Source organism: Diabrotica virgifera, chromosome 8 (genome assembly GCF_917563875.1).
Source record: "Diabrotica virgifera virgifera chromosome 8, PGI_DIABVI_V3a".
Lineage (NCBI taxonomy): Eukaryota > Metazoa > Arthropoda > Insecta > Coleoptera > Chrysomelidae > Diabrotica > Diabrotica virgifera.
This window is the reverse complement of record NC_065450.1, coordinates 51,228,013-51,248,687: the sequence shown is the minus strand read 5'-3', so window position 1 is coordinate 51,248,687 and position 20,675 is coordinate 51,228,013. Positions and strand designations below refer to the sequence as shown.

The 20,675-nt window shown below is 36.6% G+C and overlaps 1 protein-coding gene across 6 annotated transcripts in view; it reads right to left on the bottom strand.

Moving 5' to 3' along the window:
- Positions 1-20,675, bottom strand: part of LOC126890664 (laminin subunit gamma-1-like) — a 260,245-nt gene that overhangs the window by 24,447 nt on the left and 215,123 nt on the right. For all 6 annotated transcript variants that reach the window (XM_050659781.1, XM_050659784.1, XM_050659782.1 and 3 more), the window contains 5 exons: positions 18,916-19,144; positions 15,737-15,946; positions 12,419-12,721; positions 7,141-7,432; positions 190-782 (listed from right to left, as the gene is read on the bottom strand). In XM_050659781.1, the coding sequence (XP_050515738.1) occupies positions 190-782; positions 7,141-7,432; positions 12,419-12,721; positions 15,737-15,946; positions 18,916-19,144 (1,627 nt within the window). The remainder of the gene's footprint in view (positions 1-189; positions 783-7,140; positions 7,433-12,418; positions 12,722-15,736; positions 15,947-18,915; positions 19,145-20,675) is intronic.

Sequence of the window (20,675 nt, the reverse complement as noted above, 5' to 3'; positions counted from 1 at the left end):
TGGACAGAGCCAAATTTAATAAGAACAGCTGAAGACACAGAAGAGTTTGCAACTGTAGTAGCCAACCTCCATTGGGGAGAGGGCACTTTAAGAAGAAGAAGAAAAAGCGACATCTGATTAAAACAGTTTGAAGTTTTAGATCCGAAGATCTAAAGATTTCTTCATTTTCATTTTCATTCGATGTCTTACCTCTTAACACGATGTCACCCTCAATCTCCTCCATTTTTTCACTAGCTTCATTTAACAAATCATCAATATGATTTAAACTATTTGTAGTGAACAAATTATTATTTTTTATGGTATCTAAAGTTTCTTGTATATCTGAGACACTCTTATGCAATTCCTCAGTGTCTTCTTCAATTTCTTTTAATTGTAACACAGAACTTTGATCTCCAAAAGTTTGCGTAACATTTTTATGTAAATCGGCAATTTGATCTTTCACTTTATTTAAATTATCTGGAAATTCTTCATCTGGTATGACTGTTGGTTGATTTTCAATATCATCTAAAATTTGTTCCAACTGGTCTAATTTGTCTGTGTGAGTGTCTAATGAATTTTGTACCAAATTGTAACATTCAGGACAGTCGATACAACCTCTCTGGCGGTCATATTTGTTTTCTTTACATCTGTCACATTTTTTACCATCAACGTTGTCAAAACAAAAACATTGGCCGGTATCGTCACATTGTAAATCTACCGACCCAAGAGGATCACATTCACATCTTTTACAACCTTCTGTAGAAAATCCATAATGCTTGGTTTCGCAACGATCACACCTCAACCTAAAATAAAAACAAAAATTCTTTTTAATTTTAATCTTATTACTAAAACTAGGCTACTTACTACTAGGTTACTAAAATCCTAGGATGTGATTTTAGTGATATACAATAACAAACAACCCTGAACTAGACATATTTTCAAAATATCCACCGTGTGGCTTTGGGGTCAAATATCACTCTATTATTCACTGGCAGACAAACGACAAGTGAAGACGTAAATACAAAATATTCTTCTTCTTCTTCAACCTGTGTTCGTCTACTGCTGGATATAGGCCTCTACCATTTGCTTTCATCGATTTCTACTCTTGGCAATTCTCATCCACTGCTTGCTCGCGACTTATTTGAAATCATCTGTCCACCTATTCTACGGTCTGTCTACTCCTCGCCTGTTCTCTGTTGGTCCCCAGTTTGTTATTCTCCGTGTTTATTTTTCGGGATTATCTCAGGCAACATGTCCGACCCATTGCCACTTGAGCCTTGCTATACGTTCTGCGACATCAGATAAGGCAGGTTGACATTACTAATGAATAACGAACGTGGCTCACGCTTACGTATTTTGCCCGCGCTATTGTTAGATATTTTATGATCTATTTTCAAACTCGAGCAGTACATTTGTATTTATGCAATTCTTCTTCAAGTGCCATCTTCGTTTCGAAGGTTGGCGATCATCAGGGCTATACGTATTTTCGAAACTGCTGACCGAAACAATTCGTTGTTGCTACAGCTATACCATTCCCGTAGATTCTTAAGCCAGGAGTTTCGTCTTCTTCCTATGAACCTTTTTCCTGCTATCTTCCCTTGCATAATTATTCGAAGCAGTTCATATCTTTCGCCTCTTGTAATGTGTCCTAAGTATTGCAGTTTTCGTTTTTTGATCGTAAATATGACTTCCTTTTCTTTATTCATTCTTCTCAAGACCTCGACGTTTGTGACTTTCTCCGTCCATTATATTCTCAAGATTCTGCGATACATCCACAGTTCAAATGCCTCTAATTTTTTGGTATCAATCTTTTTCAGCGTCCACGACTCCATTCCGTAGAACAGCACAGAAAGTACGTAACATCTCATCAGGCGAAGTTTCATTTCAAGGCTCAAATCTCTTCCACAGAACACTCTCTTCATTTTAGTGAATATGGATCTGGCTTTTTCTATTCTTATTTTGATTTCTGCTGAGCTATCGTTGTCTTCATTTATAAAAGTGCCTAAATATTTTTGTATTTGCTAACTAGATCGATAATTTCATTGTGCAAATATAAATTTTGGACATTTTGTGTTGATTTCGATATTACCATAAATTTAGTTTTCTTTATGTTCAAAGATAGTCCATATTCTTCGCTGCAGTCTGCTATCTTATTCACCAATGTCTGTAGCTCTTCAAGTGTTTCTGCGATCAGAACGGTGTCGTCGGCAAATCTCAGATTGTTTAATCTAACACCATTTATTTTAATACCTATGGATTGCTCAGAGAGGGTTCTATTCATTACGTCTTCGGAATAGAGATTAAACAGGGTTGGTGACAGTATACACCCTTGTCTCACACCTCGCTTTATTTCAATTTCTTTAGTGCTATTATTCTCTACTCACTACTGCTTTCTGATTGTAGTACATATTTGCTATTAGTCGGATGTCTCGTTTATCTAAATTCTTTTCTGCCAGGAGTCTGATTAGATGATCATGCCGCACTTTATCAAAGGCCTTGTTATAATCTATGAAACACATGAATACATCTTGATTTATGTCAAGACATATTTGAGACATAACGTTCAGTGCAAACAACGCCTCTCTTATTCCGAGTCCATTTCGGAATCCAAACTGGGTATTATTGATGTCCATTTCCAGTTTTCTGTGTACTCTAGTGTGTATAATTTTCAGGAATATTTTCAGTACATGGCTCATCAAACTGATTGTACGGTAATCACTACATTGTTTGACATTCATCTTTTTTGGTATAATAACAAAGGTGGATAAAAGCCATTCTTGTGGTATTTTTCCTGATGTATAAATGCTATTGAAAAGTTCAACTAAAATGTGGATCGAGTCTTCTTCTATCAGTTTAAGGATTTCCGTTGGTATTTCATCTGGACCTGGGGCTTTACCGTTTTTCATTCTTTTTAGTGCGTACATTACTTCCTCTTCCGTTATTTCTGGACCTTCGTCTCCTTGTATGTTACTTAGTTCAGATTGTTGTCAATCATCTGCAAAGAGTTCTTCAACATAGTTTTTCCATGTCTTCAACTGTTCTTCTATTTCTGTTATTATGTTTCCGTTGACATTATACAGGGTATTTGGCTGCTTACGTTTTTGTGTACCTTACGTATTTATGAAATGCATATATACAAATGTACTGCTCGAGTTTGAAAATAGATAATAAAATATCTAACAATAGCACAGGCAAAATACGTAAGCGCGAGCCACGTTCGTTATTCACTAGTAATGTCAACCCGCCTTAATCTTTGTTTTTTTCACGAATGTCGATATTTAGAATCCTGTCTCTCAAACTAATCCCTAGCATGACCCTCTCCATTGTTTTTTGGGTTGTACTGAGCTGCTCTAAGGTTTTCTTTGTAAAGGCCATGGTCTTCAGTCTATATGTAGTTATAGGCAAGATACATTTGTCATAAACTCTACGTTTTAGACCCATTTATTATATCTTTCTATATCTATCTATCAGCGTTGCGACATTCAATATTGGACATAGGCCTCCTCCATCTTTCTCTATCCTGAGCCAAGTGCATTTATTTTGAGTCGGCTTGGTGTTTTAGGTCATCTACCCATCTCATCTGTGGTCTCCCTCTCATTCGTTTGTATATCCATGGTCTCCACTCTGTAATAATTTTATTCCATCTTTCGTCTTGTTGTCTAATAGTATGACCGGCGAATTTCCATTTTAGTTTAGCTGTTTGACGAATAGCATCTTTAACTTTTGTGATATTTCTTACCCAGGAATTCCTTTTTCTATCTGACGGTCTTATGTTGATCATTTGTTTTTCCATTGCTCTTTGTGTTTTCGCAATTCTGTCCATATTCGCTTTTGTGAACGTCCATGTTTGACATCCATATGTAAGGACCGGAAAATTTTTTTTGGTACATGCTCAAATCGGTGTATTCAACTTAAAATAACAGAGAAATAGTCGATTTTAGGGATATAATGCTACGAATACCTTTTATAGTGATTGAAAAGACCTCTAAAACGAGTACTGTTAAATGTCGATTACTAATATATTTTAAGGATAAATGAGAAGTATATTTTTAACCCCTCATCCACCAGAATCTAAATGCATCATTTTCCTTCTACAATACCTTTTATTATAGAATCTATAATATTCAACCTACTTCTATTTTCCTTTTATTAGAGTGTTATTTCTATGTTTAAAAACTTGGACGGTTTTAAATGAATGGTTTTTGAAAAAAATAATATCAAATTATAGAAGGCATTTTTAAATTTTCTTAAAAATCTTCCTTTTTGTCCATGTAATTCGAAAAGGATAAGAGATATGAAAAATAGATACAGAACAAAAATGTAGGGTTTTTCAGATAAAAATTTTGTTTTGTTTTTAATTACTGTATCTCTTTATAATTTTCTAGTTACATGAGAAAAAGGAAGATTTTTAAGAAACTTTAAAAATGCGCTCTATAATTTGCTCTTATTTTTTTCAAAAACCATTCAGTTAAACCCGTCCAACTTCTTGAACATAGAAATAACACTATAGTAAAAGGTATTGTAGAAATAAAATGATGTATTTAAATCTGGTGGATGAGGGGTTAAATGTACTTTGCATTTTATCTTAAAATAAATTAGCCATCAATTTTTTTGCACTATATCTCGCTTAGTTTGAATGTAATCGACATTTATTTAACAGTACTCATTTTAAAGGTCTTTTCAAGCACTATAAAAGATATTGATAGCATTATACCCTTAAAATCGACCATTTCTCTGCAGTGGCGTAACAAACTCCGTCGGGGCAGAATTGGAAATGGGGCCCCATTTAAAAAATTACTAAATGCGGCTTTTGTAACAAAAACGTATATGTGTTAGTGTATGCACGTACTGTTTATAACAACTTTTATTTTTTATCTTTATTGGTATAGAATAAAATAGATCAAAAATTAAGAGCGTAGGCGCAAAATTTCGTGCCAATGCTTTTTAAATGCATTCATTTTTTCGAATCCTGAGAAAACTACTAAGTATTTTTGAAAAATTGAAACGCAGAATGAAAGATTACATTATTACCGAGGGCCGAAAGTCCCTGAAAAGTTACAGGTGTGAAAAAAAAAAGAATATTTAGTATGATTTTTAATTTCAAATATTTCATTCAAAAGAAACTTTTTGTTTATTCTAAGGGACTTTCAGCCTTCGGTAATAATGTAATCTTTCATTCTGCGTTTAAACTTTTCAAAAATATTTATTAGTTTTCTCAGGATTCGAAATAAATGCATGTATTTAAAAGGCATCTGTCCCAAATTTTGCGCCTACACTCTCTAAATGATTACATTATTACATAGTATTATTCTATGAGATAAACAATTTTCTTCGTGCACTACTATCAGCAAATATATCCGTGAAGAATAGATGATAACCGTGCTTCTAACATAGTACTACGAATCGATATGGTTTTATTAACTTAAGTTTAGAAAAAGATCTCTCCGAACTAGCGATCGTGATGGGTAAAGTTGAAAACAAGATGTACCTACGCATGACACACTTCTGGTATGCAAGCACTTGTGCAATGAAAATCTATAAGAATCATTTTGGTTGCATCATAAATAGAGCTCGCCGATTCCAATTATGTCCTTAATGATTTTCTGAAAAATTGCAGTTGCTCCAAAAACTCATCACTTAAACTGACGTCTGACGGGTACGCAGCAACTAATTTACTGGCTTATGCAAAAACTTCTAGATCCGATTTGAAAAGATATCCACTTCTAGGATCTAAGACTTTAAAATCGTTGTTCACTTTGTACATACTCATAAATCCAGCTTGAATTTGTTCAATGACTACATCGAGATTTACGAGAAACACGCCTACTCTATAATAATATATAATATTATGTTCCTTCAGGGTTTGAGATGCGTTGATTATATAATAATAATTCATCAAAATATGCTTCTTAACTCCAAAACATTTTCATTTTAAAAGTACAGAGAAAGCCACAATTAGTGGCAAAATCTTTGGAATCTTATAAAAATGACGTAAGTATAGTTTTTCCTTAAAGATTTGATAAAAATTCTTTACAGTTATGTAAAAGTACTACTTTATTTTGTATAATAGATGGGAAGGCAAATTCAAACTGTTCCATTTTATTTTTAAATTATTAGTTGTCATTCTCTACTCACGATCTGTGGTACCTAGTTAATATTATTTTAGACAGTGTTTTTAAAATTCACATGTAGTTCTGCTTTACAACAAGCTCAGTTTGAAATCTGGATGACCACTTAGTCACCGATCGCGTTTTTAGAGGAAGTTTTTCTGCATTGTTTGCTAAATCGAATCGAGGGAAGTTTTTGAAGATGTCCAGGTACTGTTTAAAAACGTTACATGCGTAAAATAATATATCAATAACACATTTTTACATATATTAGACGACAAGATGGGGCCCTTGATATATCGGCCCCCCCCGCAAGATTCATGCTGCGGGGGCCTCTGTTATTTTACGTTGAACACATCGATTTGAGCATGCACCAAAAAAATCTCTTTTCACCTACCATATCTCTTTTTGTATCATAACTAGAAGATTTATGAAGAAATGAACCTCTTTGATTTTTCATAAGCTACAAAAAAGTTGAAAATAGCAAATTTTCAACCACGAATAACTCAAAAAATGTTGAGTTTTCAAAAAAAAAAACTATAAAGCCTTTTTGCTTAGAATTGGGTTCTCTAGCCGTTTCCGTGGTTATTTGGCCAAAAATTTTTCCAAGGTGTGGGAGCCACCCCCAAGATAAAAGCGCACATCGGTATTCGCTCCGAGCGTTAACAAAGTGTCAAAGCAAAATCGACCGACCTGCTCATGGTGGCTGTTGCTTGAATCTTTGTGGCACGGCACATGGCATATTGTGGCAATATACACATGATATAATAATATTATTTACATTTTTATAAGTTTTGCACGGAGCCAATAGCGTAGACTTCGAATTAGGAGAAAAGTAAAGGCTATTCCCAAAATTTCATTAAAATCCATGCAGTAGGATAGAATTCGGAGGTAATATCCTGTTTTTGCTCTCATTGACTGGTGTAAGAGTAGATAGGTATATTTTAAAATATTTATGATTTTGTTTGTTGTTTATTTATATGACTGCGGACACTAAATCCATTCGCCAAAATGATAAATATTTATGATATAAGATTGAAAAAATTATTATTACCCAGTTACGCCTGGTCTACAGTAACACCGTCCAGAAATAGCATCACACGTCTGATTCACCGACCCGACCAAATCGCAATTGCAGCTTTGGCATCCATTCCCGCTATGCAAATCGAAGTAACCATTTTCGCATTTGTCGCAATTTCTTCCGACAACGTGGTTTTTACATTGACAAGTTCCCGTAGTTTGGTCACATAACTCGGCACTTCTTACGTCCGTTTCGGTTCCTGGAAGATGACACTCACAGCGTTTGCAGTCTCCTTTGGGTAAAACTAATGCATTTCCATAAAAACCTGTTAGTAAACAAACGGAATTTTAAAATGGTTGAAAGAATTTTACTGGGAAATTAGCGGTGCTTTGTTAATTGTTAAAGAATAAGTACTTAAGGATAAAACAATTGTAAACACAGGCTTCTTATTATTGAGTGATCGTATCTATACAGTGTGTCCATATATAATTCTTAAAATTTTCTGTTGTGATGATTCCACATTTAAAAAAGTATCAGTTTAAGTAGAAGTGCTGTCGCCAGGGGGGTACAACGGCCTCCTTTATTCAGATGAACTTACCTAAGTTTTTTTAATGTATTTTGACCCGTAGAACACGAATTTCTTGGGTAACAGTTGTTTCGGATGTCGATAAGATTGTTATAAACAAAGAACTTGAGGAATTACATAACAGCGATTTTTCGCAAAACAAAACATTTTTTTGTATTTCGTGGGTCATTCTTAGCAAAAAATATTCTTACAAGTTTTTTCGTAGGATACATAGTTGACGAGATAAACGCGGTTGAACTTTCAAAAAATCGAAAAATTGCAATTTTTGAACCCGAATAACTTTTGACTAAAAAATAAAATGGTAATTCTGCTTAACGCACTTGAAAGTTCAAGTCAAATTATACCGGTTTTGATTATTTGCATTGCTAAATATTAATTTTTTATTGTCAAACAAAGCTATAAACACATAGTGTTTCCTGTGCCCAATGCATGCGTTTTAATGAATGCTACGTAGAAATTGCCTGTTTGTAGGCGCGCCTACTCGTTTGATTTTAAATGAGAGATACATTGAAAACATCACTCAAGCACTATGTGTTTATAGATTTATTTAACAATAAAAAAAAATTAATTTTTAGCAATGCAAATAATCAAAGCCGGTATAATTTGACTTGAACTTTCAAGTGAGTTAAGCAGAATTGTTATTTTAGTTTTTTAATCAAAAGTTATTCGGGTTCAAAAATTGCAATTTTTCGATTTTTTGAAAGTTCAACCGCGTTTAATAGCCTACGAAAAAACTTGTAAGAACATACTTTGCTTAGAATGACCCAAAAATACAAAAATATGTTTTGTTCTGCGAAAAATCGCTGTTATGTAATTCCTCAAGTTCTTTGTTTATAACAATATTATCGACATCCGGATCAACTGTTACCCAAGAAACTCCTGTTCAACGGGTCAAAAGACATAAAAACTTCTTCATAAGTCCATCTGAATAAACGAGGTCATTATACCCCCCTGGCTACAGGACTATAGACGGTTACCGTAAAAACAAATAATATACAGAGTTGGGATAAAGTATGGAACCAAGCAAATATCTTTGAAACGAAAAGAACAACATTTATGTAACTTTGCACGCAAGTACAGTGACGCAAAAGGCATCTCATGCCATATTTTTTGTTACTACTCCACTTCCGGTTTCACCGGAAATACCCTTAACTTATTTACTTTAAATGGGGCACCCTGTATATTTTTGCAGATTTTAAAAGAACTTGTTATTTTTAATTCATACATACTAAGTTTGGAAGAAAAAACTATTAAAACAAGAAATAAATCTCTTTAAAGTTAAAAAATAGGTTAATTTATTTACGTTAGACCAATGATATTAAAAATAAAAAAAATAATTTCAAATGTTGAAAATATTTGCTGTTTATCTCCTGACAACGTGCAAGCCTATAAATAAATTCGTGAGTCACTTTTTGCAAGATTTCTCCACGTATTAGTTCACATTCATCAATTGTTCTTTGTCTCAAATCCTGCAAGCATGTTGGTCGCCTAACGTAAACACGTGATTTTAGATAACTCCAAAGAAAAAAATCTAACGGGTCGAAGTCCGGATAACGAGCGGGCCACTCTATGAATCCCATACGTTCAATCCATCGATTTGGAAAATTCACTTCCAAAAAATGAAAATTCACCATAACCGATTATTAATATTTCAATACGATCTTTTTCACTTAAATGAACCATTTTTAATACAACTTATTTATGTCAATTAGTTCAGTAACAGTTTTACCTACTATACTAAATTCAAATAAGTCATGCAGTGCATGTAAACAACAATTTTAGTCTACAGTATAGATGGTACTCGTTTATTTCCTACTACGTTGTATTAGTACAAAAAATTATCTATAGACACTTTTAAACAAATTTTTTCTACCAAATTTGGTATGTAAGAATTAAATAGCAAGTTCTTTTAAAATCCGCAAAAATATACGGGGTGTCCCATTTAAATTAAATAAGTTAAGGGTATTTCCGGTGAAACCGGAAGTGGAGTAGTAACAAAAAATATGGCAACAGATGCCTTTTGCGTCACTGTACTTGCATGCAAAGTTTCATAAATATTGTTCTTTTCGTTTCAAAGATATTTGCTTGGTTCCATACTTGATCCCAACCCAGTATTGTGGACATATGTTTTATATAATTTCATTCTCCCTGTGGGGCTAATGGAGAAGCAGTCGTGCTCTTGTCCGGTCACGGCCGCTAATTTCTGGGGGGCAAGCGTGAAGGGACAAAATAAGGACTGCCAGGGGAGATAAGCGCGGTTTAGAACCGGACTTGGAAAGCCCTCTACTCACCTACAGTCATTTGACCTAGGTGAGTGCAGCTCTTCTCTAAGTCTCTAACTCATTCCCTAACCACCACCCCTGGCGTAAATTCAAACGGAAGACCATCTGGTCGTCTCAGCCACATTCTCAGTCAACGGCATTACCGTCATATCTATTATATGCATCTATCCTACACTCCGAGTACAATCAAGAAAAGATCCATCCTTCCAGCGATGGAGAACACCAGAGGAAATAACTCGTAATCCAAAGTGTGAGACTGTGTGTGAATGATGCATGACCACACGATACGTGATCTCGAATTGTTCTCTCCAGATACCATCTCTGATTGTAAGAAGCCTTATTTCGCGGCTCTGAGCGAGTGGACATTTATTCCCTAGGTAGTCGTGGAAACAGTATGGAACTAGCAGTAAAAATAAAAGAAAAATGTATGTTCAGGAAAAAGAACTCCTGAAAAAAAATCTCCAAAGTAGAAGAAAAGCTGATCATAGTATGCCTATACAATATACTCGAGGGAAAAAGGAAGAGACTAAGTGGGGCGAAACGGAAACAGGTACAACGACGTCTGAAATTAGGAACACCCTAATTGAAAGCTCTAGTAGAGGTACAACAAGCAATAAAACTTCCGAAAGAGAAAGAGAAAGAGAAAGAGAAAGAGAAAGAGAAAGAAGAAGATAAACCCCCTTTTACTAAAAGTCCTGAGAAAAGAATCAGGTCAAATGCAATCACGGGTAAGAACATAACAAGTAAGTCGAGGTGGATGTGTAGCTCGCGGTAGATGCCACTAGTTAAGTCGCGGTCGATGTCGACAGCACATAGCAAGGAGGTCACCTGCGCTGTCAGTCGAGCTAGAACCACTATCAAGTGAATTAGTTTAATGAAATTTGAATGACAAAAAGACTGTGCTTTTGCGATGTTGTGTCAGTCAAGTCATGATAGTGACGAAATGTCGAAGAAATGTCAGCTGTAAATAATCAGATCCTCCTTCATACTTCAAAAATTTACTGAATTTAATTACTTTAGAAATTCAAAAATAAACTGAATACAAAAAAGGGATTATATTATAAAAAGTATCAACTCAGATAGCGCAGTTAATGACAACTTGGCTTCGAACGGACCAATCACAGAAAAGCATCCTTGTAGGCCGCGCAGTAGACATCCATGTAAAACAAACTCATTTTATTTTCAAAAGCATCGATGTAAACCTCCTCGATGGCATCGCGCTAAACCTCCATCGCGACTTACCTGCTCTGTTCGCTTCCATTCATTACAATGTGTTTGTTTTACATGGATGTCGACATCGACCGCGACCGACAGCTACAGCTCCACCGCGACTTACTTGTTCTGTGCTTACCCTTAGGGTTCGCAGATAAAACGATCCCAAATCAAGGAGATGAATTACAAAGCTAGGAGTAATTCACCCTGACTACACAGTACAGCTAATGGTAATCTTAGGAGGCTGCAGAAAGCTATTTCACAAGTCGTCCAGGATTTACCCGAAGATGGGCCAGAAGTTAAATTCTACGGCTGCTCACATGGGCCCGGATGGCTTCAACTAATATGTGTGAACAAAAAAAGCTCAAAATGGCTAATTAGGGCAACTAAATGACTCCTCAACCCATGTCTGCCGAAAAAATTCTCACAGACTAAAGAAGATGAATCAGGACCTGGGGATGCAGGACTGGAAAGTACTGCATTGCGAGAAATCTAGTCCAGGAAATATCTGGACTTTCAATCCTTGGAGAAATTAAACTTCAGACCCTTCTTCGGATTTGGTCGGATCATCATCAGACCAAATGATGCCAGGAGAAAGAAGATATCTTCCTTCTTCTTCCAGAAGAAGGAAGCAAGGGGAGAACGGTCAAACTCTCCGGAGAGAGATATCCTCTTCCTTAAAAGACCGACAACCGTGAAAACGAAAGGAGAAGCAAATGATAATCACTCTAAAGGTCACACCTCCTATAGAAAATGGCAAAAGTAGAGCCAAATATATAGCTCTACAAAAGGGTCTGGGGGGAAAGCCCCTCGAAGAGAAAACTATGACTAAGTTCATACTGGCGAATCGTCAACATGCTAGGCTGCTTCATATATCATTGGTAGGAGATTCGCAAATGAAGCTACATATGTACCACTAATCCAGGAGCTTTGAGTTAATGAAACACGCCGAATTGGCGGTCTAGGATCTATCCCAACTAACCAAGGTACAGTATTGTTCAAATGAGATAAAACCCGGAGTGTGTATTGTACTTGTAATTGGAATTTTTTGCTTTCGAACTTATCTCTTTCCCTTGTACAGTTAAAAGGAAGGAAAAGTAAATAGTATTGTGAATATTATAGCTTTAAATACGACTTTATGTTATGTATTTAAAATCAATAATTTCTACTGAGTTTAATACATTATGAATAATAGTTTTTATCCATGGAAAAGAACCTGTTATAGTCTTACCTGGTAAACAAACTTCACATTTAGAGCCTCCAGTATTAAATATACACTTAAGACATTCTCCAGTAGTTGTGTTACAATTACCAATTGCATTGGTATCTATGTTCTTGTTACATTGGCATGGCTGGCAAGGTCTCACATCTCCGTATCTACCAGTAGGATCACCAAAATAACCATCGGCACAAACATCACAATGAGGCCCGTTATAACCTGTGGAACATTCGGTGCACATAACAGTGTTGTCGTCAATTTGGAGACAAGGTCCGTTATTTGGGCAATCGCAGGGTTGGCAGTCGTTTACGGTACCTAAAAGATTTAAGTCATTACCTCTACGATATTATAAACATTTAATTTCATTATACAGGATAACGTATATTTCATTATACAGGAAACGATAACTGCCACTAGAACTCGCTAAAGCTTAACCCCACCAAAAACCAAGTCCGCTCTTCCCACCTAAGATCGAGAGAGGTAAAAAGAAAGCTAAAGATTAAATGGAACGGAGAACGAATACCAATATAAAGAAACTCCTTATTTTACGGGGTAGTTACCCTGAGGAGAGGGTAGATTTGTTAAAACACTATTTGTTCATACCATGTTTATTGATCACTACTAGATATGGCAGTAACTAGTTGGTGTGCTCGAGGTCTAACTATCTAATAATGTATCTGAATCACGAATGATAATTGATAAAATAATGATCCGCGATGCTTTTTTGTATCTATAAATAAATTAGAAAAGTGTTGATGTTTTTAATGCTGACACGGCCTGGCCGTGGATTATGAATAATATTGAATAGCTCATAAAGCGTTATTGAAAACTAGTGCACTTGTGTTAAGTAATCGGTGTCACCTAATTATTTAACAACAAACGTGATGTTTGTTTTGTAAGACATTTAAAAATTAAATGAATATGTCTTGCTCTTATTTTAGATGCTGATATCGTGGCTATGCTCTTGCTGAATCGTGGCTATGCTCTTGCTGCATTTTATTTTGTTTTTGGCCCTAATGCTCAGTCTTGGTGAGATAAGTTCTGCTCCAAAGGACAAAATTGGTAGTTTATGCGCCTCTAAATTATTTAGTACTTTCTTACTGTTTGTTTGGGGGCTTCCTGCTGTAGTGTGAGTTTACTTTCTTCGTTTGTCTTGATTCTTTTTCCTTTTCTCTTGCTTGAGCTCTTGTTATAGCTAGTATATGAGTGTTATCTATGTATAAGTTCTTTAGTTGATGTAATGTTATTCTTGAAAGGCTGTCAGCGTAGTTATTTTCCCCTGTTATATACTCTATTTCGAAATCGTATTCCTCTAAATCTAATCTGATCCTCGTGAGTTTTGAGGTTGGTTCCTTCATTGAAAATAAATGCGATAGTGGTTTATGATCCGTTTTTACTAAAAATGTTGGTGCTCCATATAAATAACATTTGAAATGATTAATTCCCCAATGAATCGCTAGTAATTCCTTAATGATTAAAGGTTTATTACATTCTCCTTTACTAAAACTTCTTGATGCGTACGCTATCGGTAGGTCTATTCCGTTATAGTCTTGACTTATTGCTGAACAACTCTCGTTGGATGCGTCTGTCGTTAGGATGAATTGTTTATGGAAATCTGGATATTTTAAGATTGGTGGTTTAATCAGAGATGATTTAAGCTTATTGAATGCTTCTTCACATTCCTCTGACCAAAAAAATTCTACCCCTTTTCTCGATAATCTCTTTAATGGTCTGCATATTTCCGCAAAATTTTGAATAAAACGTCTATAGTAATTACAAAATGCTACGAATCTTTTAGTCTCTTCTAATGTCCTAGGCGTCGGGTATTGTTCAATCGTTGCATATTTTGCTTTATCTGGTGATACTCCGTCCTGAGAAAGATCATGTCCTAAATATGTGACTTCTCTTCTAAAAACTTGACATTTTCCTGGGTTAAGTTTCAAATTGAATTTTCGACATGTCTCGAATGTCTTTTTCAGATTGTCTAAGTGAAGTTTTTCTGATATTCCTATTACTACTATATCGTCCATGTAAAGAAATGCTTTGTCCGGTGTTAATCCTGAAAACGCTATTGACATCATCCTTAAAAAGCTATTCGGGCTTACGTTTAATCCAAAAGGTAATCTGGTAAATTGAAATGCTCCATTCTCCGTGCTAAGCGATGTGTATTTTCTCGATGATTTTTCTAAAGGTATTTGGTGAAAACCTGACATTAAGTCTATAACTGAAAACCATTTTGCTCTTCCTAGTTGATCTAATATCGAGTCTATTCTCGGTAATGGGAATTTATCTGTGACTATTTTCTTGTTCAGTTGTCTAAAGTCTATGCATACCTCCATGATTTATTTCCACCTATAGATTTTTTCGGTACCAGCACTACCGAGCTGTTGTACTCTGATGTAGACGGTTCTATGATCCTTTGGTCTCTTAAATTTTGTACTTGTCGGTTTAACTCTTCTGTTTGTGCATGCGGTGTCCTATAGTTCTTAATATATACCGGAGTTTGGTATTTAACTCTCAGTTTCTGTTCGTAGAAGCTGCTACATGTCCTGGAACACATGGAGCAACCAATATACCTCGTAGCAAAGCTGACCAGAACACTAACTTATAAAGCACAACCTACTTCGCAGACTCCACTACTCTAAATGGGGTGCCCAGCAAAACGTCCTCCTAACTACAGCCAAGGCTCTTAGCTTGTCCACAGGCGAGTATGCATGCCCAGTTTGAAGAAGATTGGCACATGCTAAGAAAGTGAACGTTGCCCTAAACGAAGCATACCGAATAGCAACAGGGTGCCTAAAAACAACGCGACTAGAGAAACTATGTCAGTGTGCTAGAATCGACTGACCGGAGCTGCAAAACGAACCTAGAAGTGCACCGTGCTTTGCAGACAGTCATTTGAAAACATACATAATGTTTGGTGCGGAAGAGCACTCATACGATAACATGCGTCTGAAATCTAAGAAAGGTTTTCTCAATTGCATTCCCGTGGAGTCTTCAGCCTGGTACCTAACATCCGAAACAATATACATTGACTGGTTTGAACTGCGACTGGAGTACATGATCAATGCTAAACCAAATGAGACCGGGAGTGGCCGCTATGAAGACCAACAGAGCAAGATGGGACTAGCTCGATGAAAATGACACCTTAAGCACCAGTGTAACCAATACCTGTCTCCGTGCACGACGGACGACCTTTGAAAAACTAACACCAAGGCAATAATCTGCGCCCGGGTCTGGGCTGAACACCTGAAATGACCACGCTTGGATAGAAAAAAGTAATTAAAGTTAAGTAAGTTAAGATTAAATGTAATGTTAATTCAGACTCACCTTTTAATGCATTTCCGTAGTAACCTCGAGCACAAAACTGACAATTTTCTCCTACGGTGTTATGTTGACAAATGCATTTGCCTGTTTCAGAATCACAAATACTTGCGTGGTTATTACAGTCGCAAGGTACACAAGGTAGAAACGGATCTCCAAATGCTGCAGAATGTCGGTACCCAGGAGCGCATGATTCACAAAACTGGCCGATGTATCCTGCAATAGTTCAAAAATAACTAGAATGTTTAGATCCATTGTATGTTTATGCAACTTAAAGAATTATATACTACCTGGTTTCACTTTTTCTCACAAATTTTCTCTTTCTTACTCGCTAATGGAAAAACAGCAGACAAAGAGACGGAAAATGTAATGAAGCGATAACTCACTGGAGACTTTGGGATCATTAAAGAGTAAAGGGCAGAGCACAGATGAGATGGTCGGATGACCTAAAAAGATACGGAGGAACCAGATGGACAGGATTAGCACAGAACTGAGAAGAGTGGAAAAATAAGGGGAAGGCCTACGTTCAACTTTGGACAAATGAAGGGCAATAGATAGATATATAGATTCACTTTCTTAGATGTAACAAATAAGGTATATGCCAGAGGCCAATAAGTAGACAGAAAGGCACTTAAAACGAGCAGGTTGGTGAATACCAGCGATGATTCAGAAAGGACAGATCCACCATAAATCAAATATTTGTGTTGAAAACGATTCAGAGCTGTACGTACGAGCAATAGCTAAAGCTAAACCATGGGTCTTTAAGGCCAGTTGTGCTGTATATACATAGGTTTTACTTCCTTATTTGTGCAGAAAGTATCTGGATCTGTCAAGAAGTCAAGGAACTCGCAGAACAAAAGAGAAAATGCTATCTGTGTTACAAAAGTTTCGGAACGCAGGAACAACGCGCCATCTACATATAAACCAGAAACAGAATAAATTCGCGAATATAAGCAATAAAAAGAGAGCATTGGATCAAATTCACAAATGACATGGATCATGACATCTATGGCGCATAGATGAAAGTTTGGAAAATGCTGAAAAACAGAAAAAACCAATAAATAAATTTGTACAGACAAAGAGGATACCGAGTGAGACATGGGAAAAATACTTCAGCGAACAGAAAACAGAACACAGGTACAGTGGAACCTCGATAACTCGGATTAATCGGGACCGCGGCCGATCCGGGATATCAAAAATCTCCGTTATAAACTCCGTTATAATTGAAATATCATGAAATATATATGCACAGTACACATCTAAATTACGTATAGTTGTATAGAGTATAGAGTGTTGTTAATTTCTTGGTAAAAATCTGACACAATGCTGTCACAATCGGAACGATGTTATGTTATCTAAGAACAGTGTAGACTAAGACCTAAGACCATTGTTTAAAAAAGAATTTTTTAAATAGTCTTTTAGTCTTTTTTAAACAATGCTAAGACAGTTTGAAATAAATATAGGAATACAGGTGTCTGTTGTTTCCGATAATCCGAGAAAATGAACGTCGCTCTGCCGCCGTGTGGCATGAGTCATTTTTACTATCGTATAGTTCAAATTACACAAATACACATTATCTCTCAAATATTATATTACATACATTTTTATTGTTAAAATGTTTGTCTGATGAAAATCGGTCCGGGTTAGCCGGACTTCCGGGTTATCGGGGGCCGACTTATCGAGGTTCCACTATCACTAAAGAAACTGAAGTAGAAGCGAGAATGAAGATCTTAAAGAATAGATGATCGTCAGGTACTGATGAAATACCGAACGAATTGCTGAAATACGGCGGTCAGGAACTCACTTATTGTCTCACACATTGTTTAACAAAATCTTAGACAGAGCAGAGATACCACAAGATTGGCATACCAGTATCACAGTACCGATTTTTAAGAAAAGGACAAAGAACATGTCCGGACAACTACAGAGGAATTACTCTCTTAAATATACGACAATGAAGTTATTTACAGGCATACTCAAATTATTCAAGGATAAATTGGAATCACAGATAAAGAACAGAGAAGAACAGCAAGGATTCAGAAAAGAAAGGTCGACGACGGACGCAATATTTGTCATGAAACAAGTGAAAGAGAAGTCGATAGAATATAACAAACCCGCATAATATATTTGCTTCATAGACTTAACAAAAGCATTTGGCAGAGTCAGACTTAGCGATGTATTAGATAGAATGAAGCAAAAATGGGTACCGGCAAGCAGTGTGGAAGTCATAAAACAAATGAACAACACGACAACAATTTAAACAAACGACACCACTACGGCTAACATACCAACACCAAGGGGAATCAGGCAGGGAGACAGCCTCAGCCCATTTCTATTTAATATGCTAATGGATGAAATAATAGAAGATGTGGAATCGCTACAACTAGGATACAGACTCGGTCACAGTAGAATTAGTATAGTGTGCTATTCGGATGATGCAGCCTTAATTTCAGAGGATGAGGATGACCTACAAAGACAACTTTATAGATTCTATGAAGCATTTCGACGACTCAACATGAACATATCCACGCAGAAAACAAAATGCATTACGATTGCGAAAGATCCAATTAGATGCAAGCTCGTGGAAGAGGGGAAACCCATAGAAAAGCTAAACCAATTCAAATATCTAGGTGTAGATTTATCAAGTTACCATGGCCCAGCCAGAGACCTAAGAAGGTAAATAAACGAGGCCGCAGTCGTGCCAGGATGTTTGAGAGATGTGGTCTGGAATAACCCATATATGAGAATGGACAGCAAAGCTAGAATTTATAAAACTTGCATCAGACCTGTTATGACCTATGGTATTGAAGCAAAAGAAGACACCAATAAAACCAAAAGCATGCTACGCACAGCCGAAATGAAGACACTAAGAGCAATAGCATGGAAGACAAGAAGGGATAGAATACGAAACAACATCATCAGAGAACAATGTGGCGTGCAAGATGTAGTCACATGGAGTGTAGTTCACGACGAAGAGAATGGCTCAGTCATGTAAAAAGAATGGAGGAGTACAGACTACCAAGAATTGCGCTAGAAAGAAAACCAGCTGAGCGTCCACCAGGGAGACCACCAAAAAGATGGAAAGATAGCTGGCAGTCTACCTCTCAAGAAATACTTCAAGGTCAGAATTATCAGATCAACAGATCTACAACAAGTATAAGAAGAAGTATCTAAATAATAATTACCTGTTGGGCAGTCACAGGATTCGATCCAGTGAGCTGGTTCCCCGGCAACTCCTCTTACAGCAGTTTCTAGTTTAACATCATCCAAATACCCAACCCCGTCTGGAGTATACGTCCCCTTTATTTTGATTGCAGTAATATTGGTCAATATGGAAATAAAAGCTCTTGGTGAAAGGCTTGGTTGCCAGCCATAATCAAGATGTTCGTGGAGACGGAAACTAAATTTCTGTGCCTGTAAAAGCAAAGCAGATATATTATTTCTATAAAGTGATTATTATAATATTCTTAATTACGTTAATTTAATATTCTTAAAAACGAATAATTATTTTTTCTTTTGTCACATTTAAATATGCTTCAGAAATATTAAGCAGTCAAGTAAGGTTTGACTTTGATCTTGTTTATAAATTTTATTACACTACTGACAAAAATAACTGTCCTACTAGGGTGGTCCGATAAGTACTTAGCGTCTCCGTCTGATGGCGCCACTGTGCCAAGAGAAATATACCATCGTGTAATACATTCTTGTACACGGCCTATGGAAAAATATCAGCCAAATCCGACTCGTAGTTTTGTTTTGACCGCATGTGTTAGCGGGCGTGTTTGGGGATTTTACAAAAATGAAAAAAGAGCAATATCAGTCGGTGATTCGACTCTGGTTTTTAGATGGGAAATCCCACAGCGAAATCAAAAAGTGCTTGAATTCTGTAAACGGTAACTCTTCTTCTTCGATGCAAACCGTCAAAAATTGGTTTAACGAGTTTCAACGTGGTGGCTCGTCGGTTTTTGATAAGTCACTCCCAGTTACCCCAAAAACGGCTACCACTTAGGATGACGTGAAAGAAGAACACGATCACGTATTGCGATACCGCGAACTGAAGCTGCGTGGGATAGCTGAGACAGTAGGCATCTCAAAAGATGTCGTTGGTCATATCCTGCATAAAATTTTGGGCATAAAAAAGCTGTCGGCGCGATGGCTGCCGCATTTTCTAACTCAGAATAATAAACTCAACCATGAGACCACTTCAGAGCAATACATTATGCTGTTTAAGCGTAATCCAAATGAGTTTCTATGGTGTTTCGTAACCGTCAACTAAACACGGTTCCACTGGTATACACCAGAGACCAAGGAACAGTGGATACAGCGGGCGTCACCCCGTAAACGTGTTCCGAGGAGGGCGAACACTGTCCAATCGGCCGGAAAGGAGATGGCCACCATTTTCTGAGATTCATAAGGTGTGATCTATATCCAATTCCTGGAAAAGGAAAAAACGATCTCAGGGCTCTACTATGCCGCATTATTGGCCCGATTCCACGCTGAATTAAAAAAAAAACAGTCCCAATTGTGGAAGAAAAAAACTCTTCCACCAAGACAACGTCCGGCTCACACCTCCGCCATCGCCATGGACAAATTGGTCGAATTGGGCTAAAAACTGCTGTTCCATCTAACATATTCTCCAGATTTGGGCCTGTACGACTTCTTTTTGTTTCCAAATTTAAAAAAATCATTCGCCGGGCAGAAATTTAAATCGAATTATAAGTTCATCACCGCCACAGTTGCCCACTTTGCAGACCTCGAGAAAAGCTATTCTTCAGACGGGTTAAGGAATGTGGAGCGTCGCTGATTCAAGTGTATCGAGCTAACAGGAGACTACGTTCAGAAATCAATCGCCACTTTTCCAAAATTTCCGTTTTTCTTTTGAAGGCTAAGGACTTATCGGACCGTCCACGTATGTATATTAAAAAAATAAAATAAGAAAACGGTC